Source organism: Crassostrea angulata, chromosome 8, assembly GCF_025612915.1.
Source record: "Crassostrea angulata isolate pt1a10 chromosome 8, ASM2561291v2, whole genome shotgun sequence".
NCBI lineage: Eukaryota > Metazoa > Mollusca > Bivalvia > Ostreida > Ostreidae > Magallana > Magallana angulata.
Genome location: NC_069118.1, coordinates 42,755,473 through 42,778,887, shown reverse-complemented (window position 1 = coordinate 42,778,887; position 23,415 = coordinate 42,755,473). Strand labels below are relative to the sequence as shown.

The following is a 23,415-nucleotide window of genomic DNA, read 5'->3' as shown; positions in this document are numbered from 1 at the left end:
AAAAAATTAAAAGCAATTTTACAAATACAAAAACATTTCACATATGCTTGCGGACAGGACCCCCCCCCCCCCCCCCGCGTTCCATCCCCGAACCAAAGTATCTAGTCCCCCGGGATTTTACTCAATTTTTTCATTAAATTATCCTTTTTTTTAAAATCATATACAGTATACATGTACGTGTATGATTTAAAAATATAGATGAATAAACTCATCTACTATTCCACATCGGTAGTACATGTATGTATGTAGTGTAAACGAACTTTGTCAAAATAGAGCACGGCGAACATTTTGTAGGGAACATTAAGCCTTTGGCTTATTCACTGTATACCAAAATCTGACTACTTTGTAGGCAAAGTTCATGCACAACACAACACTTATATATAGATATGAAATTATAGCTATTGTCGTGTTTTATTTACATTTATTATTTACACCATCTTTAAGAAAAATGCAGAGATTTAATGTATATTTTTTTTGAAATATTTAATCCTTTATACAATTCCATATCTCAAACCTTATTCATTGTTTGAAATACATTAAATCAAAATAAGATAGTAAATTCGAATATATTTACTGTTTTTAAAATATGTAAAGTTATTTATATACATGTAGCAACAATTATAAGTAGTCTATATTTGCAGTTCAGGTTGAGGTCAAAGAATATACTTCTACATTTTAATGTGCTCTTGCGACAGCTCTATACTGAGAAATAGGCCTACATGTATAAGTAATGTCGTATATCTTTAGAACAAAAAGGATAAGATGTATAAGTATAAGAATCAAACTGAAACTGTCAAACTTTAATTTCACAGTTTAAGGGAGTGTTTTGCTTGGCGCGTCAAGAATAACGGGAGCTCACTACAGTACTGTGACATCATTTTAAGAAAGCCGAGTATACTAGTTGAGTAATGTTGAAAAGCATATTTGAGCAAGTTAAAAATAACAACAAAGTCAGCCACTACATGTACATACATGTAAGTAAAGTGTGGATATATGACTCTAGATCTGAACATGCAGTCATAAATTGCTTCATAGGCGATTTTTTTCATTGATTTTAGGTAATTGTGACGTAATATTTTGATTTCGATGTTCGTAACAATCACTTTTTTAGTTGTGCAACATATCAGGTCCATCGTCCGTGATTTAATGAAAAGATTGTTCTTTCGGCAGCTTCGTTTCAAGAGTTTTCTCCCTTTGTTCGATAAAATGTTGTTCTTTTACCTTTTTTTTTTAAATTTCTGCATACCGTTTGCGAGTTAGTGGGAAAAAGTTTAAGATTTTTTGTTTTTTTTTTTCTTTTTAATAAAAAAAATTAAGATGAAAATACCAGGCAGAAATATTTTCATTCAGTTTAAAATCTACATTGTCTGTGAATCAAAGAAATCTTTTTTGTCAATGCATTTACATATACATGTAGAAAGGTGTAAAATATGTACATCTTATTCAAATTCATCAATTGATGAAATTTAACTATTGTTCTGTAGTATTTAAGGTACATTCTACGGTTTTGATATCATTGTATTTCGAAAAACATTCGCATTACTTTAATCATTGCTAGATAAAATCTTATATATGTACTGCAAGTCCTCTTGATAACTATTTTCAAGATTCAATCAAAAATTGAAATTAAGTATCTAATGGTTAAAATAAGAAATATAATACATATTGTACATACATTTTTATTCATCAATTGTTTAGCAATTAATATAATACATTATAATTAAATTTATAAACATACACAGGGTGATAGGAATGCTAGCATGTACTAACGTACACTGTACATGTAAATACCAGTCATTGTACACTATCTCCGTGTTGTTGTCACATTGTCTCACAACATACACACTGTACCTAATTGATGTATGGATATATAATGATCACTGTAGATACTTGTACACTGTCACTGTGTTACTCAACCATTGTCCCACCCAGAGATTGTTCTCATCATCCACACACACACTAATGGGATAATCTATCCCTTGTTGTGATGCGAGTAGTAGAGACAAGAACTGACCGTCCTGATCCAGAAGATGAACTGTTTTACTGATTTTATCACACACCAGGATGTGACCGAGTACATCAGTACATATACCATAAGGATTAAACCTTGACCTCTGACCTGTGTAGGAGAACCTGTGTTGTCCTGATTTATCCACCACCACTACAGCATGTTTGTGATAGTCTGATACACAGACATCACCATTGATGTTTTCCGTGATGTAGTGTGGATAATTGTACAGTGACTGTCCTTTGTTGTCTCTCTGTATGTTCTGTATTTCTGTCCCTGTCTTGTTGTACCTGGTGACTTTAGCCTCTTCATCTGTATACATCCCCACCAGTATGTCCCCGTTGATGTAGGAGGAGTGTAAACTGAGTGATCTCCAGTCTCCTGTTTTAATGAATTCAGTGATTGTATTATCCGGTGTTATCCTATTGATGACTTTGTTGTCTTGGTCTGTATAGATCAGATCCCCGTCCTGTGTGACTGTGTGGAAGCCTTCATCTTGACCACTGGTTTGTATCTTCTGTAGCTGATTCCCCTGTAGATCTGTTTGGACAAGGTTACCTATATAATCACTGGCCCAGAGTCTGCCTGATTTACCCAGTGATATATGACATACATCATCAACACCTGGTACTGTGTACTCTCTGACCTTGGTGACAGAGGAAGACAGAGACAGTGTTTGTTTTACGTCAGATTTCTCTCTGTCTTGTTTCCCTGTAAGTTTCAATTCTGTAGAGGCAGTCTCCATGGGTTTTATTTTTCTGTTCTCTGGTTTAGTGTTAGGAATTTTTAATCTACCCAGTAGTTTGGCGACATCTTCCTTGCTGTGTTGACCAGCAGTAAATACAGGTAGGACTGGTTTGAATGTTTCTGGTATGGGTTGTATCATCAAGTTTTCTGATTTGAGAGCAAATGTTAAAGTTTCAATATCTGAGGGAGATAGGTAGCTATATAATGTTTTGATCAAATCATTGAGATAGTTAATGTAGTCATGCATTTTGTTATTTTGACCGCTTAACGTTTCTGATAATGACTGTTCTATTTTGTTGACTTGTTCCATTTTTTCTGATGTGACTGTGTCTACCAGCTTTTTCACAGACTCAGCTTCAGCCTTCATAGATGTTCTTATATCTTTCATGATCTTTTTAATTTCTGTGATATCTCCAGCAATTTCCTTTTTCAAATCATCAGAAGTAGGCTCAAAATAGCTTCGAATTTTGGTAATTTTTACATGACAAAGCGAACATTTTTCAGCAAAGACAATTTCTAGGGTCGGTAAACACATGGCCGCGGTGTTCTTCTGTGGCTGTGCATTTAGAACAAATGGGAATCTGGCATTGCTCACAGAGAAGATCTATGTCTTTTGATGGGTGGATCTTGCATTTCTCTACAGGAAGTTGACGTTTGCGTTGTTTATAAGGGGACCACTTCATGGTTCTTGGTTTTCTTATTCTTCTGATGTTCATCTCTGCATTGTTCACACACAATGGTTGGTGACAGTCATTGCAGTAAAAACTGGCAGTTCTTCTCACAGTCTTCAGTGCCACACACCAAATAATGCTGGGCGTCGGGTGGTTCTAGGGGATTTAGATATTTCCCATCTGAAATAAGAAAATTTGAATAGAGGTATATCAAATTTAGTAAGGTTATAATTAGCTTTCATTTACAAATCATCTTTTACTACTAAATACAATGAAACAGTGTAGATGCTCAACATAGGTATAAGGTATAGGCATCGTAACCGGCGGGGGGGGGGGGGGGGGGGGGGGGGGGGGGGGGGTGGGGGGGGGGGGTTAACCAACCCCCCCCCCCCCCCTTTATTTGCAATTTATACATAACCATATTCAAAGATCAGTCTAGCCCCCCCCCCCCCCCCCCCCCACACACACATACATTCAATTTGCTTTCGACGCTATACGAATATTTGTAAACAAACATTTTGGCCGATTAGGCTTTGTTTACACCAGTAACGGTACAGTTATAGAATGACACATTTCTTTACAGATGCCAAAGGATCGGAATAAATTAATTGGAAAACTTCACAGTGTCTCGAAATATAGTCACTACTTTCGGTTCAATAATAAGGACAAGCATTTAACTGTTTAATATATATTATTATCCATTGTTGACTTATCCATCTTGATTATGAATATGAATTATATGTCAAATGCTGTACCGTCATGAGATATAAAAGATATTTAAAATTTTAGACAAAACTATTCTTATTACATATGTAACTTACCACTTGAGTCCTGAATCAAGGTAACGCCCCTGAGATCAGAGCGAGAGAAAACTGAGACTTGTGTAATTTACTCCTGGTATATAGAGCCAAAATTAGATTTAAATCTCCTGGTGTTCTACTAGAATGTTCAAAGCACGTATACAAAGACGTATACTGTGTAACTGATAATAAGAACAATCTGTTAACATTTATATTGCCTATGAACTTAGAATCAGTCTATGATTTACGACGATTATAATGTTACAGTATGGGGTTTTTAGTAAAACCATTGCTCAAGTACTCAAGGTAAAATGAAAGTAGAAAAGCAGAAAAAGGCCAGTGCGAAAAGATCATTTATAACGCCTGCGAAGTGTTAAAACACTGTCAGAAAGCATTTATGTGAATCAAATTGATGAATGAGCTTTTCCTCGCCCAGGTCGGGGTTTTAACTCCATCCTTGCAGAATCAATCACCTCGCAGTGAAGCGGCCCATAACGGCGACCACGCGGCAATCTAGACACAGGCACGTAGTATTAGCCCCACCCCCCCCCCCCCCCCCACACACTTTTTTTGCGCAGCAGGCACGTAGTATTGGGGGCCCCTCCCCCACTTTTTGAGCCGCAAAGATTTTTTCTTAAATTTACATACAAAAAATTGAATTAACATGGAGTTGTCCCTCCCCCCACTTTGATGGGACCATATAAAAATTGAAGTGATCAATGAAATTGAAGTTAAAGGTATACTTCTCACTAGTGACATCCTGCTTATCAAATTATAACTTTTATACGTAGCTCATACCATGCTGTGTGCTGTGTGAATAAAGAAAAATCCTTGTATTTTTTTTTTTTTGCGTTTTGTCTATATTTCTTTTAATGAGATTTGCATGGGGCACTGGTTGATAGAAATGTGGATAAAAGTATATTATAATCGAAATATTTTCACCGGTTTAGAATTTTCAATTGTTACAGTATTTGACCAAAAAATACGTTTTAAAGGTTTTTGGAAAGGTAAAAACTATAAAAGCCCCAGCGATATTCGAACACATGACTAAAATATTTATGAAACTATACTTGATTTTATTGGGGGTTTTTTCGATATGAAGTACGTCACAATATGGAGGTGTCCCATACAACGTTTACTTGCTCCAATGAGCCGGTAGATGTTCATATTGAAAGAGCTGAAAAGAATTAGACCAATGTCATATATAGTGTTCAAATTGGTACTTTTTGACGATTGGCTTGAAATGTGCTCCGTTAATATTTCAAAATAAACAACTATACTTAGCCTACGATGCTTCATACGATAAATATTATCAATTTTCGCGACAGACAGTCGTTATATACTGAGGTATCATTTATTTAAAATCGATAGGTCCAAAAGTTTGTGGAGTGCAGTTTTTTTTAAAGGTACGTTGGAATATTATTGCGTATATATTCGTTTTGGCGTCAAATGAAGAAAGAGCGTGTTTCATAATTCGTCAGGTATTTTTTTATTTTGTATGTAATATTTGTAAATCCAAGAACATTTAGTTCCCGGGCTGCGAATTTTAACAATTTCACAGTATCCGCAGACATCGCAAATATGTGTCGAAAGCAATAGAAATACCGGTAATTGTTGGTTTAGAGTAAAAATTCAGTGGCGGATCCAGGATTTGAAGGGGCGCCAGTTTTAGGCAGGGGGTCTTGGCAAAGCCCTGGTGAGGGCCCAGAGTGTAAAGCCCCCTGAAGCTCCTGGATTCTAGAGATGTTGTAGGGTACAAATAAAGTCTTCAAATGTCGACTTTTGTAATATTTCTTCTCGTGATTATACTTTTAAAGAGTAAAAATCAACAAGCATCAAGCATTCCATGGAAAGTGGAAAAATTATTTTTTGAAAAGCTGCTTGTATATTATTGATTTTAATCTACTTCACACAAAATCCCAAATAAACAATGATTTTTGTCATACTATGGGACTGGTATCCAAGGAAATTTATTTCCTTAGTTACGGGTGCACAAATCTTTTAAAATGAAACAATGATTTTAGCTAAACATCTACGTAAATTATTCCTTTACATGATATTATATAGTATTTTGCTTTTTGTATTCATGATAAGATTGAGTTTTCCCATTTTTTGGAAAAAATAAAATTTAAAAATATTTCATTGTAATCGTTGCCATGACAACAGGAAGAGAACATGCATTTAGACGCTTATCAATTTTCAAAAATTGCACATCTTTATCACTTTATATGCAAAATCTACAACCACTGCTGGAAAAATGAATTATATATTTCTGTTAGTGATCATCTGTACTATATACATGCAAAATAAAATCCATAGGCAACTTTTAGGGGGAAAAGTTGTACAAGGTTTAAAAGTATATCAAAATTGCATTTTAAGCTTTTACAAAGGGTAAAGATAACATAAAAACCAAGTATTATTAAATTGAATAGATCATATTGTACCTTATTTCTAAAATATTCCCTGGTTAAAGATGCACAATAAGTCAAATTTTTTATTTTATAAAGTTTTTTTTTTAAAATGACATTTTAAAGATCAATCATTTTCATCTAAAATTAGAAAACATGGACACACGGACATAAGGGCAAATATAAGGTAAAATACTTATTTCATTTATAAATGAGGTATTTTACTCCTCAATGTGGTTGAATCATAAATTTAGTGAAAATCTGCATGCATACAAAACAATAATTTAAAATATTATGTACCAAGAAAAACAAGGGAAGGAGGTCAGGTTTTACCCTCTGAGTTCATTTGATTTGACCTTTTTGTACTTAAAGTGCAATTCTCAACATAATGAAATATGACTTAGATATTCTTGACAAAAAATGTGAACAATAACATCATATACCAATATTGTTTTTCATTATATAAGTACTATAATGATGGTCAGAATGAATATATAAAATAAATAAATATATATTAATATATATATTTTGTTTAAGTTGTATCTTTCCTGACCTTTTTGTACTTAAAATTAGCCAACTTTTAATAATAAGTGTGATTTGAAATAAAAGCTTTCTAAATGTTTAGGATTTCAATGCAGTTTTCTGGATATTTTTTTTCCATTTCATAAATAAGATATCATATATCCATGTTTAGAAAGAGGGCTTTAAATGTAAAATTCTTACAAAAATGGCTTAAAATATTCGAGGTTTTGTCTTTGTATTTGAAGCAGTTTACACTAAAAGTCTATCACATATAAAGCTCTCTGAAGGGCGCGTAATTATTTAAAATGACCCAGTTTTGAAGAAAGATATGCTCTTCATCTCTATATGTAATACTAAATCTCCAGTCTACTCTAACGTGTCTAAGAGATTTCAAGTTGTTCTGATAAACTCAAACACCAATAAGATTATTGTGGGGGGGGGGGGGGGGATGTGGGTGGGTGGAAGTCCATCATAATTCATTTTTCAATATGTATATTTAAGAAAAAACATTGCTGCATGAAAAAGTATGTGCAGAGATGTTATTCAAAAAGTGAAGGTCAGAAAAAGAAATCAAGGAGGTAACTTATTCCTCAGAAGGCGAAATATCCAATTTAGATGTTCATCTGATTATCATATTATTTTATAGATGAACACAGTCACCAATAGTTTCTTTCACTGATATCAGCCCGAATCGTATTTGTATGTAACTATAACAAATAAATGACAATAATTATTTCAGTTAAATTGGTCATATCCGCCCCCTCCCAGCACCCATGCATGCAGGAATATCACATAAGAAAAATTGTCTCAACAATATATGTATGTGCTTACTTTGAGAATTGATCTACTAAGCCACTTTTAAAAAGTGTTCTGTCCATCTCCCTACTCGATCAGTAATTAAACTTTTTGTCATTAAGATGGGGAAATATTTTTTCTTCAAAATCTAATAATCAATTATTTTACATAAAATTCAACTTTCAACTTTTGATTGAATTGGTCTACAAAAAATTTAGATGATTTAATTTGTAATTAAAATCAAAGTAATTCAGAGAAATATTTTGACAGTCAGCTGATATAGATAGTACAGTAGCCTTAATATCAATATGTGAATTGCTGGTTTATATTCATATGCATGAATTTATTTCCTATTTAGTCTTGGTTTTGTCAATGTGATCAGGGCAGTTCAAATAGCTTGACATAAACCTGTATTACTGCTTTTACTGCAGAACTTGCTGAATGCTCTATCTAACATGGATTTTATTCTTTATTTAACAATGTAAAGTAAACACAAATAAAAAAAATCTTAAAAATATCAACTTTAATTTTTACCATCATCAATTGTAATAATTTTCACTGAAAATAATTCAACAACTCAAATGATCAAGTGGTAATAAATCATTATGCATCAGCATTGACATATGAACACATCTTATTTTCAAAAATAGACAGAGTATAAGTCAGGCACACGTTTGCTTTGAAATAGTTCAGAATATACTTGTTTGTACCATTGTATTTAACCCAAATATCCCTATATATAATTATATATAATTTTGAATTCTATTTGATAAGATTTTCAGTTTTAGCTGAAAGCCAGCTCTTCTTTTCTGTGGAGCAAAGTGGCTAACATAGGTGTTTATCTTTAAGGATGAAAGAAATTCTGCTAAAGAAAATCATCCCTTGTCATCTATAGTATTTGTTGGTCTGTTTTTTTTTTCAATTGCACTTTCACCCTCTTCTTTTGCAAAATTTAAATATTTCAGGCATTGTCTCTGATCTGTCTGGTATGAATATTTTAATTTTTGTGTAGACATGGTAGATTTTAGTGTCCATCCTCATTTAAGTTGATTCATTTGGCTTGCATGTGACACATTTTCTGTTTACAACCCACTAAGTTATCTGTAATAAAACAAAGAACCTGTTACAACTAATACACCTTCCATCCCCTATTTAATTAAACTGTCTTGAAAACTCATACATTAATTAGAACCATTATTACAAGGCCTTGGACTTTCCGTAGGACGTAGCTATCACTTCTTGCGTCAAAACATGTTAAAAATGATGCTGGATTCAAGTGAAATATGCACCGATTGCGTAGTCTTAGCTCAGAAGCCAGACAAATCGTTTTGATTTCAATGAGCTTTCACTGAGTGGGCAGCAATGAAATAGACAGGCATACGTGACATTGCTGTTTGACACAACTACCCAAAGTCCAAGCTCCTGTTATAATGGTTCTAAAGTATTTTACTGTTATAATTCATTTAATATATGTGTAAAATCTTGACTTTTTCTAGCAATATGGTACAAATAGTTGATTTTATGTGAATACAACATTAATTATCAACATATAGAATAATAAGAAGACTGATCAATTATTCACACAAGATATATTCAAACATGTACTTGTCTATATATATGTAGCTACCATATAGTCTGTACATGTATGTTAATACATTTTTCATTAAAAGTTTGTTATTGTCCTTGATGCACAAACACTATGTACACTAAGCAATCACGTATAAATTTTCTTTGTCATGTTTAAACTTTTATTTATAATGTTGTGTGCATTGACATGTTAATCCGAATTTTCACGAAGATCTACAGCATTCACTATTTCTCCCGTTAAAGAAATGTTTGCTAGTAGAAAATAAGAAACCAGTAAAAGTTGTCACTTACCATGATAATGAACTAAATAAACACTTCTATAATCCAGAAACTAAAATCCATAGGCGTCTCACTTCAGCTCCGTAGAAATATTGGATGTAAACAATGTAAACAAAATACCGTTTTTACCTCCTTTCGTAAGAGAGTCATATCAAAGGGAGGTAATTAGAGTAAAACTTGCACGTTTCCAGGTGTATAAAATCAGTATTTATTTATAAACGGGTGACTTGCCTAAAGATTTTTTAATTGATTCTTCTAGAACAAATGTCATAATATAAATATGTAGTGTTAGTTAACCTTGACATGGTTGTAGAATTTTATAAAAGTGCACTGAATTGACTGGTGTTTGCATGCAAAATTAACAAGTTAAAACGGGTATAAATATCAAAGGATGAAGTAAATGTAAAATTCTTAATGATGTTTAAATTACAGCAAAGTGTTTTGTAGTATAAAAAATTATTGATAGAGTTTTAAGATGATTTAACATAATATTGTATTTGTATATATAAAAATTTTCATGTTAAAATGAAGTACAAATCAGTCAGTCTAAAAGCACGTGGTTTCCATAGTAACAGCACGAATAAAAAAAAAATTACCCAAATATTTTTATTACAATCTTCATTCTGATTATCTTTTTATGCGTTTTTATCATTTTTGTTTTTATGTCACTTTCCATATTTTTCACAAAATGCTCGATGCTTGCTGATTTTGACTCTTAAAAGTAATAGAATTGTTTAAAATCTTTTAATGTTTGTTGATTTACGACCTGCAGTAATTCTATCAAAACCCTCTGCCTTGCAGAAATACCTGTATGAGAAACATTAATTAGGGTCTTCCGTTTCCAACGGAAGACCCTCTTGTTTTTCTTCGGTTTCTTTTTATTATTATTTTATTTTTTATTTTTTTTCTGACTCCTTCTCGGCTTTATATCTCAAAAAGTTTTCATCCGATTTCAATGAAATTACCAGAGCTTTTGTAAAGTTACCGTGCCTCAAAGATGGTAAAGTTTCAGCATTTACGTCACTTCCGTTCAAATTTGGCGGCCATTTTTAAATTTAAAAAAAGTGATTTTGTCCGGAAGAAATCTCCGTTAACTTTGAAGATATCGCTTTGAAATTTTTACTGATGATAGATGTATCAATTCTATAATGTACTGGGGGGTTTAAAAATTTCTTCATCAATTTTGCTCAAAACCGGAAGCAGTTCCAATTTTTGGAAATTTTCATTTTTTTGAACAAAATAAGACAATACTACAGTCTTATAGAACTTGCCATGGTGATTTCAAATCTGAAATCCGTTTGAAAATCGAACGACGCATTACAGAGATATCGGGGTTTAAAAATTGATTTTTCCGGAAATTTTGATTCCGCGTCCTTGGTTTAAAAAATAGTGTAATGTTCAAAGTAAAATTAACTCGTACCAAAAATAATTGTTAAGTCGTACTTGAACACATTCGGATTTTTTTTAATTAAGTCGTTCTTGAAATCGGAAAGGTTTTGTTAATTCGTACTCAAAATCATTCGGATTTTGTTAAGTCGTACCAGGAATAATCCGATTTTTTCATCTTTTTATTTTAGTTACTCTTGTTATTGGTTTTAGAGCTCTGCTTCTTACAGGAACTTCCAGCTTTACGTCCGACATTAACGGAAGACCCACTCGTTGCTTTGCAACGAGCTTTGCTCTAGTTTCTTTTATTTTAATGGAGGCACAGGGGGGCAAAGCCACCGGAAGCTCATGGATTCTACAGATTTGTTTAGGGTTAAAATGAAGTCTTACAATTAAGACTTTTGTCGTATTGTGATTAAACTTAGAAGTAATAAAACTATTTTCATTTTTTAAATTTTTTTTTGTAGATTTGAGACCTGCAGTAATCCCATCAAAACACTCTGCCTTGCAGAAATATGAAAATTTTCTTACTAATGGTTGTAGATTAATCAGTAAATTAAGTTCAATGGGACAATGTAAATGAAATTTTAAAAAAGATAACCATATACCAGCTTGTAATCGTTTTTGCAAAGGGGGGGGGCAGACTCATCAAAAAAAAAATATTGATAAGCAAAAAGAAAAAAAAACGTTACTTTCCAAAATCCTAATCCTTGGGAAAGGGGGGGGGGTATACTTTTAACTTCAATTTCACAGTTTATTCCCTCATTTTTCATTTCAATTTCTTACATTGGTCCCATAAAAGTGTTGTGTGGGGGAAGGCAACTCCATGTTAATTCAATTTTTTGTATGTAATTTAAAAAAAATCTTTGTTGCCCCCTGATGCTACGTGCCTGTAGTATAACCAATTACAAATACTTAAGTTTAGCGACTGGTCACATTTGAAAGAGCGTAACAAAATTAGGCTTTTTAGTTTGTACGCTACACCATTAAACACACAGATGTTGTTCTACACAGTTGAAATTAGTCTAATGTAGAGAAATCCCTTAAGTTTCTAAAGATTTTATATTTAAAACTCGCAATTGTATATTTTATTTTTGCCAGAACGAGTATGATTTAACTTTATTTTGACAATTTTAGTGGGCGCGCGCGCCCGCCCCCTTGAATCCGCCAATGAAAATTGCTCTGTCGGACCATGTTAATTAATTTGTAGATGAACACGTACAAATGACAACTGGAAAGTATTATGAACTTTGTCTTTTATGCTATGAAATGTTTTCTTGGAAAGAGAAATAAAACAATGAATGTTGTTAATTTTTTTTATTTAAATAAAAATATTTAAAAAGTTTAATGTCTCCTCCTGCAGCACCCAAAACAGCAAGCTAGAAGTCGCCTGAAGATGTTTGGCTGAAATAAAAAACGAAAACACAATGGGGATATTTTTTCACGAGGTGTAGCTATTAAGAATTTTTAATCTTCAGCAAATCTTTAAAAAAAAATATGAGAAGCTGAAATGTAACAAGCATGCATTTTATTATTAACTTATCGGTTCTTTATGAAGCGACTCATTATAATGCACGTGTAAGGTTATATAATTAAAAGTTTGATGCTATTCTTTCTCGTTTCAGCTTCATTGATATATGCGGCCATCTAATATATACTTGTATATCGATGACCTTTGCCGGGCAAATTATTTCACAATTACGTGTATAGTTACAAATAGCTGCTGGTCTTTAGCTCCCGGTCTGAAAAAAAAAAATTCGGATGGACGACCTAAAATTGGTCCTATCCGAACCTATTTTTCCATAGCATTAGCTATATGGAGTTTTACATGTAGTACGTTTGATTTACATTTCAACATTAGACTACTTATTCCTGTGTTGAGCTTAATTTCCCTCTCACCTTCTTAGAGGACCTTAGTGGAGTAACCACGGCCGCTGAGTAGGCAGACTGTATCGCCATCTTGGACATCCTTCTGGCCTTAAAACAGATATAAATGTCCATATGAACAATTATCCATCAACAAAATGGTTAATAAACTTGAAATGAATAACTACTGTACACATCGGTATTAATTTATCGATTCATTATTTAGGTCATGTTGTACATTTTGAATTAACCGGTTGGCAGGAAATGCAAAATTGGTATATTGTTAATTTTGTATCTGCAAATCCGAAGTTTACAACAAGACAACTATCTCGGAAATGTATCGGTTGATATATGCATATACGTATGATCACCTCTAATGTTATTCGCTCCTCAGCCAGAACTGTTTTGATGGTCAGCTCTGACAATGCACGTGCCTAAAGAGAGAAAATGTATATATATAGAAATATATAGATATATGAATTAAAACAACTCGATTAATCTGTAATTTTGATTGTATATTTCAACAAAAGGTGGACACGTCTTGATTGTAGTACCTCTTCTCTAAGAATTATCTCCCCCGACTCTGCACAAAGTCTGGACAGGGCCTGTAAACCACGTGACTATGAATTATTTAGTGTTTAAATTTGTTGTGATAATTATTAAGTGTTCAAATTTGTTGTGAAATTTATAACAAGTATAGATTGCTGAGAATATTAACCAAATCTAAATATGGAATTATATAATGACATGATGAAAATATGATTAATCTGATTACAATTAATCATGATCATACCGCCTGGTCCAGTTCTTTGTTGTTTGCTTCCTCGTCGTCATCACTGTCATGGTCCAACATCATCGATATCATCGAACATTTGTTCATCTACATAAAAACAAGGAGCACTTTTCCAAAATAGTTTAAGTCTCTCTCTCTCTCTCTCTCTCTCTCTCTCTCTCTCTCTCTCTCTCTCTCTCTCTGTGCATAAAGGTCCAACTAATGGCCTATTAATTCAAATAAACAGACTGTATTTTTGCAAAATAGTGTGTTCAATGTAAGAACCGCCGTACACAATTATTTTTGGATCTGATAACAATAAATCATACCAATGATTCTCTCCGTATGGTCGATGTAAACGAAGGACCCGGTATCTCCAAATCACCGGTCTGTTGAAATTTATAAAATTAGAATTTAAGTAAATAGAGTAAAAAAGAAAACAATGATATAAAAAATGCAATAATTCCACGTATCAATAATTGGCAGTTCAACAAAACGATATCTTTATAATTACCTTGGGTTTGGCATCGTTCTCTAAATGTTCACAGGCTTCTTCTGTTTGCATTAATCCGAGTGCCTCAATTTTTGGGGGCATGTCCTGTGTCCCTAGGGACTCGGTTTTGAGCTCTTGGAACAGGTGAGGTGCCCCTGTGTGCATGTGCTGGGCCTCTGTGGACACGAGCCGTCCCTCTTCTGTGGGTGCGTGGTGTGCCTCTGTGGGCACGTGCTGAGCCTCCATGGACATGGAATGTGCCTCTGTTGACACATGTTGTGCCTCTTTGGGCTCGACCTGGGTCCCTGTGGGCAGGGTCTCCCGATGCAAGGATTCGCTGAGGGCCTCTGTGGACCCTTGTGGGTCATCAACGGTTTTGTTCATCTCCATTGTTACTGTCAACAAAATTTCATGAAAAGATTTTTTGACAAAATAAATTGCATTTGAAATTGACATGGATAGAAATGACACGGAATTTGACAATAATCACGGCATTGTTTCGTTGCAGTTGTTCATATTATATAAACATTTATTTATTACATTGTGTGTAATACCTGTACATCTATATTTTGTATCACATATTTAATTAGAACTAAAAACTATCGTAAGTATGAAAGTATTCATGCGAACATACTTGTAACAATTAATTAATAATACTGTATTCCTTATAATATAAATATTAAAGAGATATATGACATATGATTAAGATTTTGTTTTTAGAAGTTATGGATCTTTGGAAGATATTCGATATAATACAAACTGCATATATACATACCTGCTCAGAAAATATTCCGAAGCTTTCACAACTTTGCTGATGAAATTGTTGATCTCTATTCTATTAAATATTTAAAGGAAAAAAAAACAGTTAAATAAAACTGAAAGGATAATATTTCACCATGAAATACACTTACAATTATTAATCACGTATATTAAATTGGTTAAGAATTGAATTATCGGACTGATTTAACTCTTCATTTCTTCAAAGATTAATTAACAATTTTTGTTTGTGAAAGATAAAGGAAATATACCTACCGCAAATGGAACAAGAATCACCAATAAGCTAGATGCCTATTATGACGTCATTGCTTAGTGATGCGTCACGTGTCTCATAATTACAAGGACGGTAACTCTTACATGTACATGTACCTATTATCGATTATTCCCCTTCCTAAATATTGATTTTTCCCCGCCCCCTTTTTTAACTTATGTAGAAGGAGTTATATAATTGGATTCGAATAAAATCAAACGATTTTTTAACCTGCAAAACTTCCAGGTACCTTTTAGAGAGGTTTTCACCAGACATTGTTCGTAGGACTTCAACGCACTGTACATATAACAACAATATTGTATTTATACAGATCACATAATTTTTTCAAGATGGGTCATTATTTGTTTTGTTTTGTTTTTGTTTTTGTTTTTGTTTTTTTTTTTTGGGGGGGGGGGGTTAACTATCCGAATTTTTTTTTCGATATTTAAATATACGTTAACTTTGAATTTTCCCAACGGGGTGGTGAAAATATTTTTTCTAATTTTAATTTTTTAAAAAATCAACTATTTAGAATGTATATTATATTGGTAAAAGTGTAGCTTTTTTTTTAGTTATCGCCAACCAAGGGTAAAGATCCACGGTGTTTCTCTATTCAGTTGATATCTAGCTAGCGAAGACGCTATAGCAGAAAACCTTGACTTTACATAATTATGAATACAATACAGTAATGTGTACAATGCGTATATATCACTATATGCCATGTTTTAATAAAAAGAGGGTTTCCAAGACCTACATTCAGTAATTTACAATGTGAATTAACTACGCCTGATTTTTCTAGTGAGTAAAGGGGTACCCCCTCCCCCAATCCCCTCTCTAGATCCGCGCATGCAAATTCGGGGGATTTTTCAGTTATATTAAAATTTATAGACATTACCGATGTGAGAGTTATTTCCCTTGAAGATCTTTGAGGGAAAAAATGGAGGAAAAGTTACGCTCTCCAAAGTGAGCGATATTTTGTTAAAAATGAGCACATATCGTGCCACTGAGAATTATGTGTATAAAACAGACGAATGTATCGGGCGTGGTGCCACTGGCGATGTATACAAAGGTGTACACAAGGTAAACGCAGACATTAAATATTTCTACTTTCAGTTTCACTTGAAACTTAAGTTAGACATATTACATACTAGCCTTGTTCAGTTATCTTTAAATGGATAAATACATGTATCTTCATTGTTTAATTGTTATTCATTGTACAACTATTTCAACGAATACTTTTTTTATTAGAATTGTATGTTCTACAATACAATAAATTTATAGAGTTGAATTGTAAGCAATCACTCACTGTATACATGGTATAGTGTATCTACACGCCTAGTAGCTTATTTTGTGAAATTTCTGGCATGAGAAACTATCAAAGAGTTAATTTTGTATATATAAATCAAAACAAAATTAAGCCTTTGATAGTTTCTCATGCCAGAAATTTTACAAAATAAGCTATTAGGCATGCATGTACCTTTTGTATTATGCTCTTAAAATCGTACATGTGGGTAATTGAATATGCATAGCCGAATCTTGTTTGGATGATTATTAGCCTTTTTATTTATTTATTTATTTTTTTTTTGGATTAATTTAACCAGTATGTTTTGTTACTTCCAGGTTACGGGGGAGCATTGTGCCCTCAAGCTCTGTGACTCGCGCTTCACCCAGCAGCTCCAGAGGGAGGTGGAGGCCATGCGCCAACTCCAGCACCCCAACATCACCAAGTTCTACCAACTGGAGTATGATGTGTGTATACAATACTGTACTTAAAGTTATTCTTAGAATATATCATGGGCATATATTGGATCAAGTAAACTGTTATGAAAGACTTAATGTGAATTTCTATTGCACACTTTTATTGCAATTAATGTGTTTAAAGCATTGCATTATATTTCATGCTCAAACAAGTTAAAATGTCAAAAATCAAGTTAACTTTATTAACGTGGCTTCTCACATGATGTGATTATAGAATTTAATAGAATAAAAATGTGACATGATAAATCCTATATAATTCTCATTTCATTGATGCAGATATATGTCAACTCAATAGATGAAAGTAAATGTTTGTATCAAAATATTGTAAAAATTGCTTCTAAAAGTCAAATCTATTCACTATCATTTGTTCTTTAGAAAAGCAACTGTCAAAATCACATCACACGCTATGTAACTATGATCTTCTACACAGTAATATCATTTACATGTAGTTGTTTGAAAAGAAAGACCCATCGTTATCAAATTCGTTGTTTTTTTTTTCAAAAATAGAAGGAGAGTGCCAAACCAATCCTAGTGATGGAACTGTGTGAGAAAGGGAACCTGCTGGAGGTCCTAAGGGAGCCCAGCAATGCCTTTGGTCTCCCAGAGGAAGAGTACCTCAGATTCTTTAGTCATTTAGGTGTGTGTGCATGGTACCAACTTATCTGTTTTTACATTATAGAGTGCACTTACAAAATGGCAATACAAGCAGTTTTACTGTAAGCATTTTTTAAAGACAATTTTATTAATAAGTAGTACTAATTATTTTGTCATTTAAAAAGTCTAAAATCAACAGAATTACAGTAGTGAAAAAGCACCCCTGTGAGGTCTATGATCAAAAATGTTTTTTCTTGAAAAATTAAACAAGGGAGAGAGGTGTGAAAAAAATAAATAAAAAAGGTTGCGTGAAGTTAGAAAATATTTCATCATTGTGTAGGATTAATCTGTGTTTGATTTTAGCTTTCTATATACATCTAATTGTATCAAAGATATGGCACTGAAAAGTGCATATATTTTATTTCAAAATGATATGAAAATTTGTATTATGTCTAATGTATATGTTCATTAGGCCAAAAAAGTTAATGATTAGGTTTTCATTCACTGCTGCATGGTTCCAAATCTGATAACACTATAATTTTTAAAAAATCAGTAACTGTTGAAATTTTTGCAGTGTCTGGCATGAAGCACCTTCGTCAAAATGGATTCTCCCATCGTGATATAAAACCCGGAAACATCTTAGTGTGCATAGCAGACGACGGCAGGTATGATACAAAATATTCCAAAAATATGGCTCTCTGATGTATTTGATGGTGATGCTAGAATAAGATATTGAGATTTTCATGTTATTTTTTTTTACAAACAGTTATGTCTACAAACTGTCTGATTTCGGGACAGCTAAACCTCTCAAGGATGGAGATTTCTTCCAGTCTTTAGTCGGAACAGAAGAATACCTGGTAAATAAATTTTATATTGATGATAGAGTTCTCTAAAAAAAAATTTTAAAAATTTTAAAAATTAAACTGCAATTTTCTCTTGAAATTCATTTTCTTGTACTCTTTATAACTACTTTATAAACAAAAACAAGCAATGATCATAATTGGAACAATCACTTAAAAATTTCTATAATAAACAAGTACTTGTACATCAATGCATGCCTTCTGGTCATTTTCTTTATTAGTATTATAGATGCAGTATTGAAAGATAAATAATTAAAAATTTCAGCATCCGGACATCTTCAAGACGGCCTTCATTGAACGCCACAGACCGCGGGAGTTTGACATCTCTGTGGACTTGTGGAGTCTGGGAGCCACACTCTATCACACTGCCACTGGGAAGGTTCCATTTCAGCCATTCCATGGGCGCGGGGACAAACATACCATGTAAGGTGTAATACCCTCACCCCCTCCCATACAGTGATAGGCATAAAGAATACCCCCACTCCCCCACCCACACCATATAGAGTGACCATCACTAGGAAATACTTTTACCCCCACCCACACCTTTAGTAACTACCAATAGAAAATATGCCCCACCCCTTACCATACACGCCACATCTTAGAGTGACACCACCTTATAGCTATCACTCTCATCCCACATTATCCACCACGAAAAATATCATTAGACAAGGCATTAGACTTTGCTAAGAAAGCCATGATTGTTTAGATTAATATCTGTAGTCAATGATTTAAATTGTTTTTCTGTAAATTTCCAGGTTTCAAATGATATCTCATAAAGATCCGGGAGTGATATCTGGTGAACAGACATCTGCCACTGGAGATATCATTTGGTTTAAAGAGTTGCCCAAAACCTGCAGGCTATCAAAGTAAGCCAATTTTGAAATTATTATATAGAATTTGTGTGAGAGCAAGAATTAATATATACATGTATGTGTATTTTTCCCTTGTGAGAGTTAACATGGTGATGAGGTAAAATCAATTACTGTTCTTGTACTTTCTGACAATCTGCATATTAAGAGGTCATTACATGTTTGACTGCCTTGTCAACTGATTTAAAGTTAAAACTCAACATCGTCTCCCAATACACTGGTTATAGAGTTGAACATTCTCAATAAAGACTCAAATACTGTATACATTGTTATTTTCGCACCATGTAATTTTCACCTTTCTACACTTGCAAACAATTTCACCCTGTCTTGAATTTGCCCAAACACAGTTGCATGTTTTGTGTTGAAGAGATATAATTGAAGACATTGGAATTTGTTTAGTCTTAATTAAATGAATTCCCCCAATAAGAACGATGGTAAAGTGGAAAAAATAAAACGGAGGCAATTATTTCCCTGTGTACAGTAAATATAATTTAAGACAATAAACAAGTGCATTTGATCAGCCTCAATTAGTGTTTAATTTCATCCACACACAGTGTTTAATTTTATCCACACACATATACCTCAGAGATACATTCACCGAGGTCTTGGTTTGTCTGCTGGAATGCCAGGCCAATTGGATGTGGACATTTGATGGTTTTTTTGTAGCCGCCGATGATCTCCTTCAGAAGCACAGACTATACCTCTTCTCTGTCATGGATTCAGAGCTCTATCATATTTATATGCACCCAGCACACAGGTAGAAGCCAGCTATAGGGAAAGTTTTATAGCATGTAAATTCTAAGGTTTTTGGTTCTACCCATTGTCTTTGCTCTCAGAAAGCTTGTTCACTCTCTCTATTAAAAAAAAAGATCTAGAACTTATGATATACACAAAGCAATAAATCACCTTTAGTTAATGTTTTAAAAAGTGGTTAAATAAAAGAAGATTATTATACCCCCCGGACAAGAAGTTTGGGGAGGGGGTATAGAGGAATTACCTTGTCTGTCTGTCCGTCCTTCTGTCCTTCTGTCTGTGCAATCGTGTCCGGTCCATATCTTTCTTATGGAGAAAAATTGAAAGGTTTACTTCACACAAAGATTGCTAATGACCAAAGGGTGTGTCATGATCTTGACCCAGGGTCAATTAAGCAAGGTCAAGGACACTGGCAGAAAAAAACGCAAAATTCGTGTCCAGTCCATATCTTTCTTATGGAGAAACAGTGGAAGTTCTTACTTCACACAAAGATTGCTTATGACCAAAGGGTGTGTCATGAACTTGACCCAAGGTCATTTGGGCAAGGTCAAGGTCATTGGCAGAAAGAGTGCAAAATTTGTGTCAAGTCCATATTTTTCTTATGGAGAAACATTGGAAGTTCTTTCTTCACACAAAGATTGCTTATGACCGAAGGGAGTGTCATGACGTTGACCCAAGGTCCTTTGGGCAAGGTCAAGGTCACTGGCAGAAAAAGTGCAAAATTCATGTCTGGTCCATATCTTTCTTACAGAGAAACATTGGAAGTTCTTACTTCATACAAAGATTGCCTATGACCTAAGGGTGTGTCATGACCTTGATTTTTGGTCATTTTGGCAAGGTCGAGGTCACTGACAGAAAACGTTCAAACTTCGTGTCCAGTCCATATCTTTTTATGGACAAGCATTGAATGTTCTTTCTTCACATAAAGATTGCTTATAACCTGAAGGTTCGTCATGACCTTGAACCAAGGTCATTTGGGTAAGGTCAAGGTCACTTGCAGAAAAAAATGCAAAATTCATGCTGGTCCATATCTTTCTTATGCCATGGGTAAGTATTGAATTCTTTATTCACATAAAGATTGGTTATAACCTTAGGGTTTGTCATGACCTTGACTCAAGGTCAATTGAGGAAGTTCAAGATCATTATTTCAAAAATGCTTAATTCTTGTCTGTGTTAGGTCTTGTATTTATGGAAATATTAGAAGCTAAATTTTGACATAAAGCTTGCTTGTCTCAGGCAACATAAAATTATTTTTAGATTCTCATCCTCGTTTCTCTGAAAATGGCCTGCCAAGATGATTTTTTTTTTGAAAAAAAAATGTGTGGAAAAAAAAAATTAATGTGGATTTTGTGTGATGCGAGTTATGTTTGTTCACGTAAGGATGCAAATGTCCTAATGCATTAACAGTCAACTTAAAATAAAATGGAATTAAAAGATAGAAATTGGTTTGTTTACTCATATAAGCATTAACAATTTTAAAAAATAGAGTAGTTGTTTATAGAAAATGGACGGTGAAATAGATTCATCCAATATTTTCTATAATAGAAAAAATACATGCATTATGATTTTTTTTTCTAAGCGGGGGGTATAAATTGTGAGCTTGCTCACAGTATCTTGATTTTTTTTTATTTAAAGTTTAGGAGTTTAGACAAAACTAAAGCTGAACATATTGATTTCAAGATCAGAATCTATGGTGTAAAATAAAAATTATCAAGCATTACGATGCACTACAGTTACTGTAAATGCTCTTGTAGTAATGTATCATTGTCAACCATTTTTAGTTTTCTGTAAAGTATAAACAACAGTACACCAATTCTTATATATGTAATTCTAATAGGTATTTATTGAATCATGTATATAACTTAATGTAGAAATAAAACCCAAATGTGTCTAGCTTAGTCATAAATCATTTTAACAGAATGATAGATATTGTATGTTTCCTAAGTTACTGAAGTGCGATTAGGAACAGACCTTCACCAACATTAAATCACCATGCTTCATGTTTCACTACCAGGACCTCAAGGAGTCTGTTTCTCTGGAGGAGCCTGTGAGTTGCAGTAACCTCAGCGGAGGAGCCAATTGTGGTGTAACCTCCCAGAGAGGGGATCTCGCTCACTACAAGGATACCAATGGCCTCTATAGTCAACCTAATTAATGGTAATGTGTTCAAATTTGAAGACAATGTTATATTATACAATAAACTGTCTTTTAGCTTCAGTTCACTTTAAACCTATCTTTTGTCGTATTCTAAATCTGATTAAAACCCCAGGTATGAAGAAATTTGATTGGTTTTTTTTTTTGCAGAATTAAATCATAAATTTGAGATGGAGGACAGTTTATCGCGTGATGAGGACTAACGTGCGGCTCTCTCCACTGCACTGATTCTTAAAGCCATCAGTCAGGCGGCGTCAGCGTGTGGGTTGTTGAGTAAATCACAAAGAGACTGCTGGTACTGGTTTTTGTCTTGCAACATGTTCAGTTTGTCAACAAGTTTGTTGTTAACGTATTAAATATGTCAGCAAAGATCTTTTTTTTTATTTTAGTAAAGTTATGAATATTTAATTGTTAAGTGCTATTTTTGGCCAAATGACCAACAGGAAAAAAGTGCACTGCATCAGGGACGTTAGTATATACGACCCTGACTACATTACACACTAAAAAAATATGGGCGTCGGAACCTGGGTGAGGGGAAGGAGGCTTGGGAGTTGTTTTTTACCGTGATAGAGTAAGACATAATGAATTGGGGGGGGGGGCAGGGATGAAGTTATAGGTACGATATGCTCGGCCCCCTCCCCCAGGATTAGGATTTTCATGATTTTGAGAAGTTTCCTTTTTTTTTCAAAAACGATGTAACGTAAGTGTGCCTGTTAAATTATCGATCACTGCATGTAAATAAAATGAACAATATGTGAGTCGATCTTAATTTATCTATTTTATTTATTTATTTTTTGAAACTCGTGGCATATCTCTACATTATAGACTGGTTTTGAGTAATATGAAGAAAACTCGTGGTCACATTTTAGTCACATTCCCCCGGGGTTTTTTCGTCGATATATTTTTTTTGTAAACAAATAATTTCAGCAACAAGTGCAATGGTTCATCGCAATGACAACGCAATTTAAAGATATACAAAGATGTTTAGCGCTCTTAATATACGATTTGGCCTCAACTATAGCCTTTTGAAAACATCAGACATTTTCAATATTATACAATATATAGT

At 33.6% G+C, this 23,415-nt stretch overlaps 4 protein-coding genes across 5 annotated transcripts in view; 2 read left to right on the top strand and 2 right to left on the bottom strand.

Moving 5' to 3' along the window:
- Positions 1-1,661: 1,661 nt before the first annotated feature.
- Positions 1,662-3,419, bottom strand: LOC128159018 (uncharacterized). The gene has a single exon (XM_052822049.1). The coding sequence runs from the start codon at positions 3,288-3,290 to the stop codon at positions 1,878-1,880; it is 1,413 nt and encodes a 470-aa protein (XP_052678009.1). The 5' UTR covers positions 3,291-3,419; the 3' UTR covers positions 1,662-1,877.
- Positions 3,420-12,509: 9,090 nt separating this feature from the next.
- LOC128158039 (uncharacterized) lies at positions 12,510-14,724 on the bottom strand. The gene is made up of 7 exons (XM_052820712.1): positions 14,356-14,724; positions 14,171-14,230; positions 13,863-13,949; positions 13,624-13,674; positions 13,441-13,503; positions 13,103-13,180; positions 12,510-12,607 (listed from the first exon to the last, which is right to left on the bottom strand). Exons 1-7 carry the CDS (start codon positions 14,722-14,724, stop codon positions 12,548-12,550), a joined length of 768 nt encoding a protein of 255 aa, XP_052676672.1. The 3' UTR covers positions 12,510-12,547.
- A 1,562-nt stretch (positions 14,725-16,286) lies between these two features.
- Positions 16,287-22,637, top strand: LOC128158653 (inhibitor of nuclear factor kappa-B kinase subunit epsilon-like). Of its 2 annotated transcripts, XR_008240020.1 has the most exons (9): positions 16,287-16,441; positions 16,982-17,110; positions 17,627-17,756; positions 18,288-18,378; positions 18,480-18,570; positions 18,839-18,996; positions 19,329-19,439; positions 22,210-22,352; positions 22,500-22,637. XR_008240020.1 is itself a non-coding variant. In XM_052821585.1 (8 exons), exons 1-8 carry the CDS (start codon positions 16,346-16,348, stop codon positions 20,116-20,118), a joined length of 816 nt encoding a protein of 271 aa, XP_052677545.1. In that variant the 5' UTR covers positions 16,287-16,345; the 3' UTR covers positions 20,119-22,346. The 2 variants fall into 2 exon arrangements, 1 of the variants encoding a protein (XP_052677545.1); XM_052821585.1 differs by lacking the exon at positions 22,500-22,637 and having other exon boundaries at positions 20,109-22,346.
- Positions 22,555-23,415, top strand: part of LOC128158648 (E3 ubiquitin-protein ligase TRIM71-like) — a 43,517-nt gene continuing 42,656 nt past the window's right edge. The window contains exon 1 of the mRNA XM_052821580.1: positions 22,555-22,644. The gene's annotated coding sequence lies outside the window, so the exon portion shown is untranslated. The remainder of the gene's footprint in view (positions 22,645-23,415) is intronic.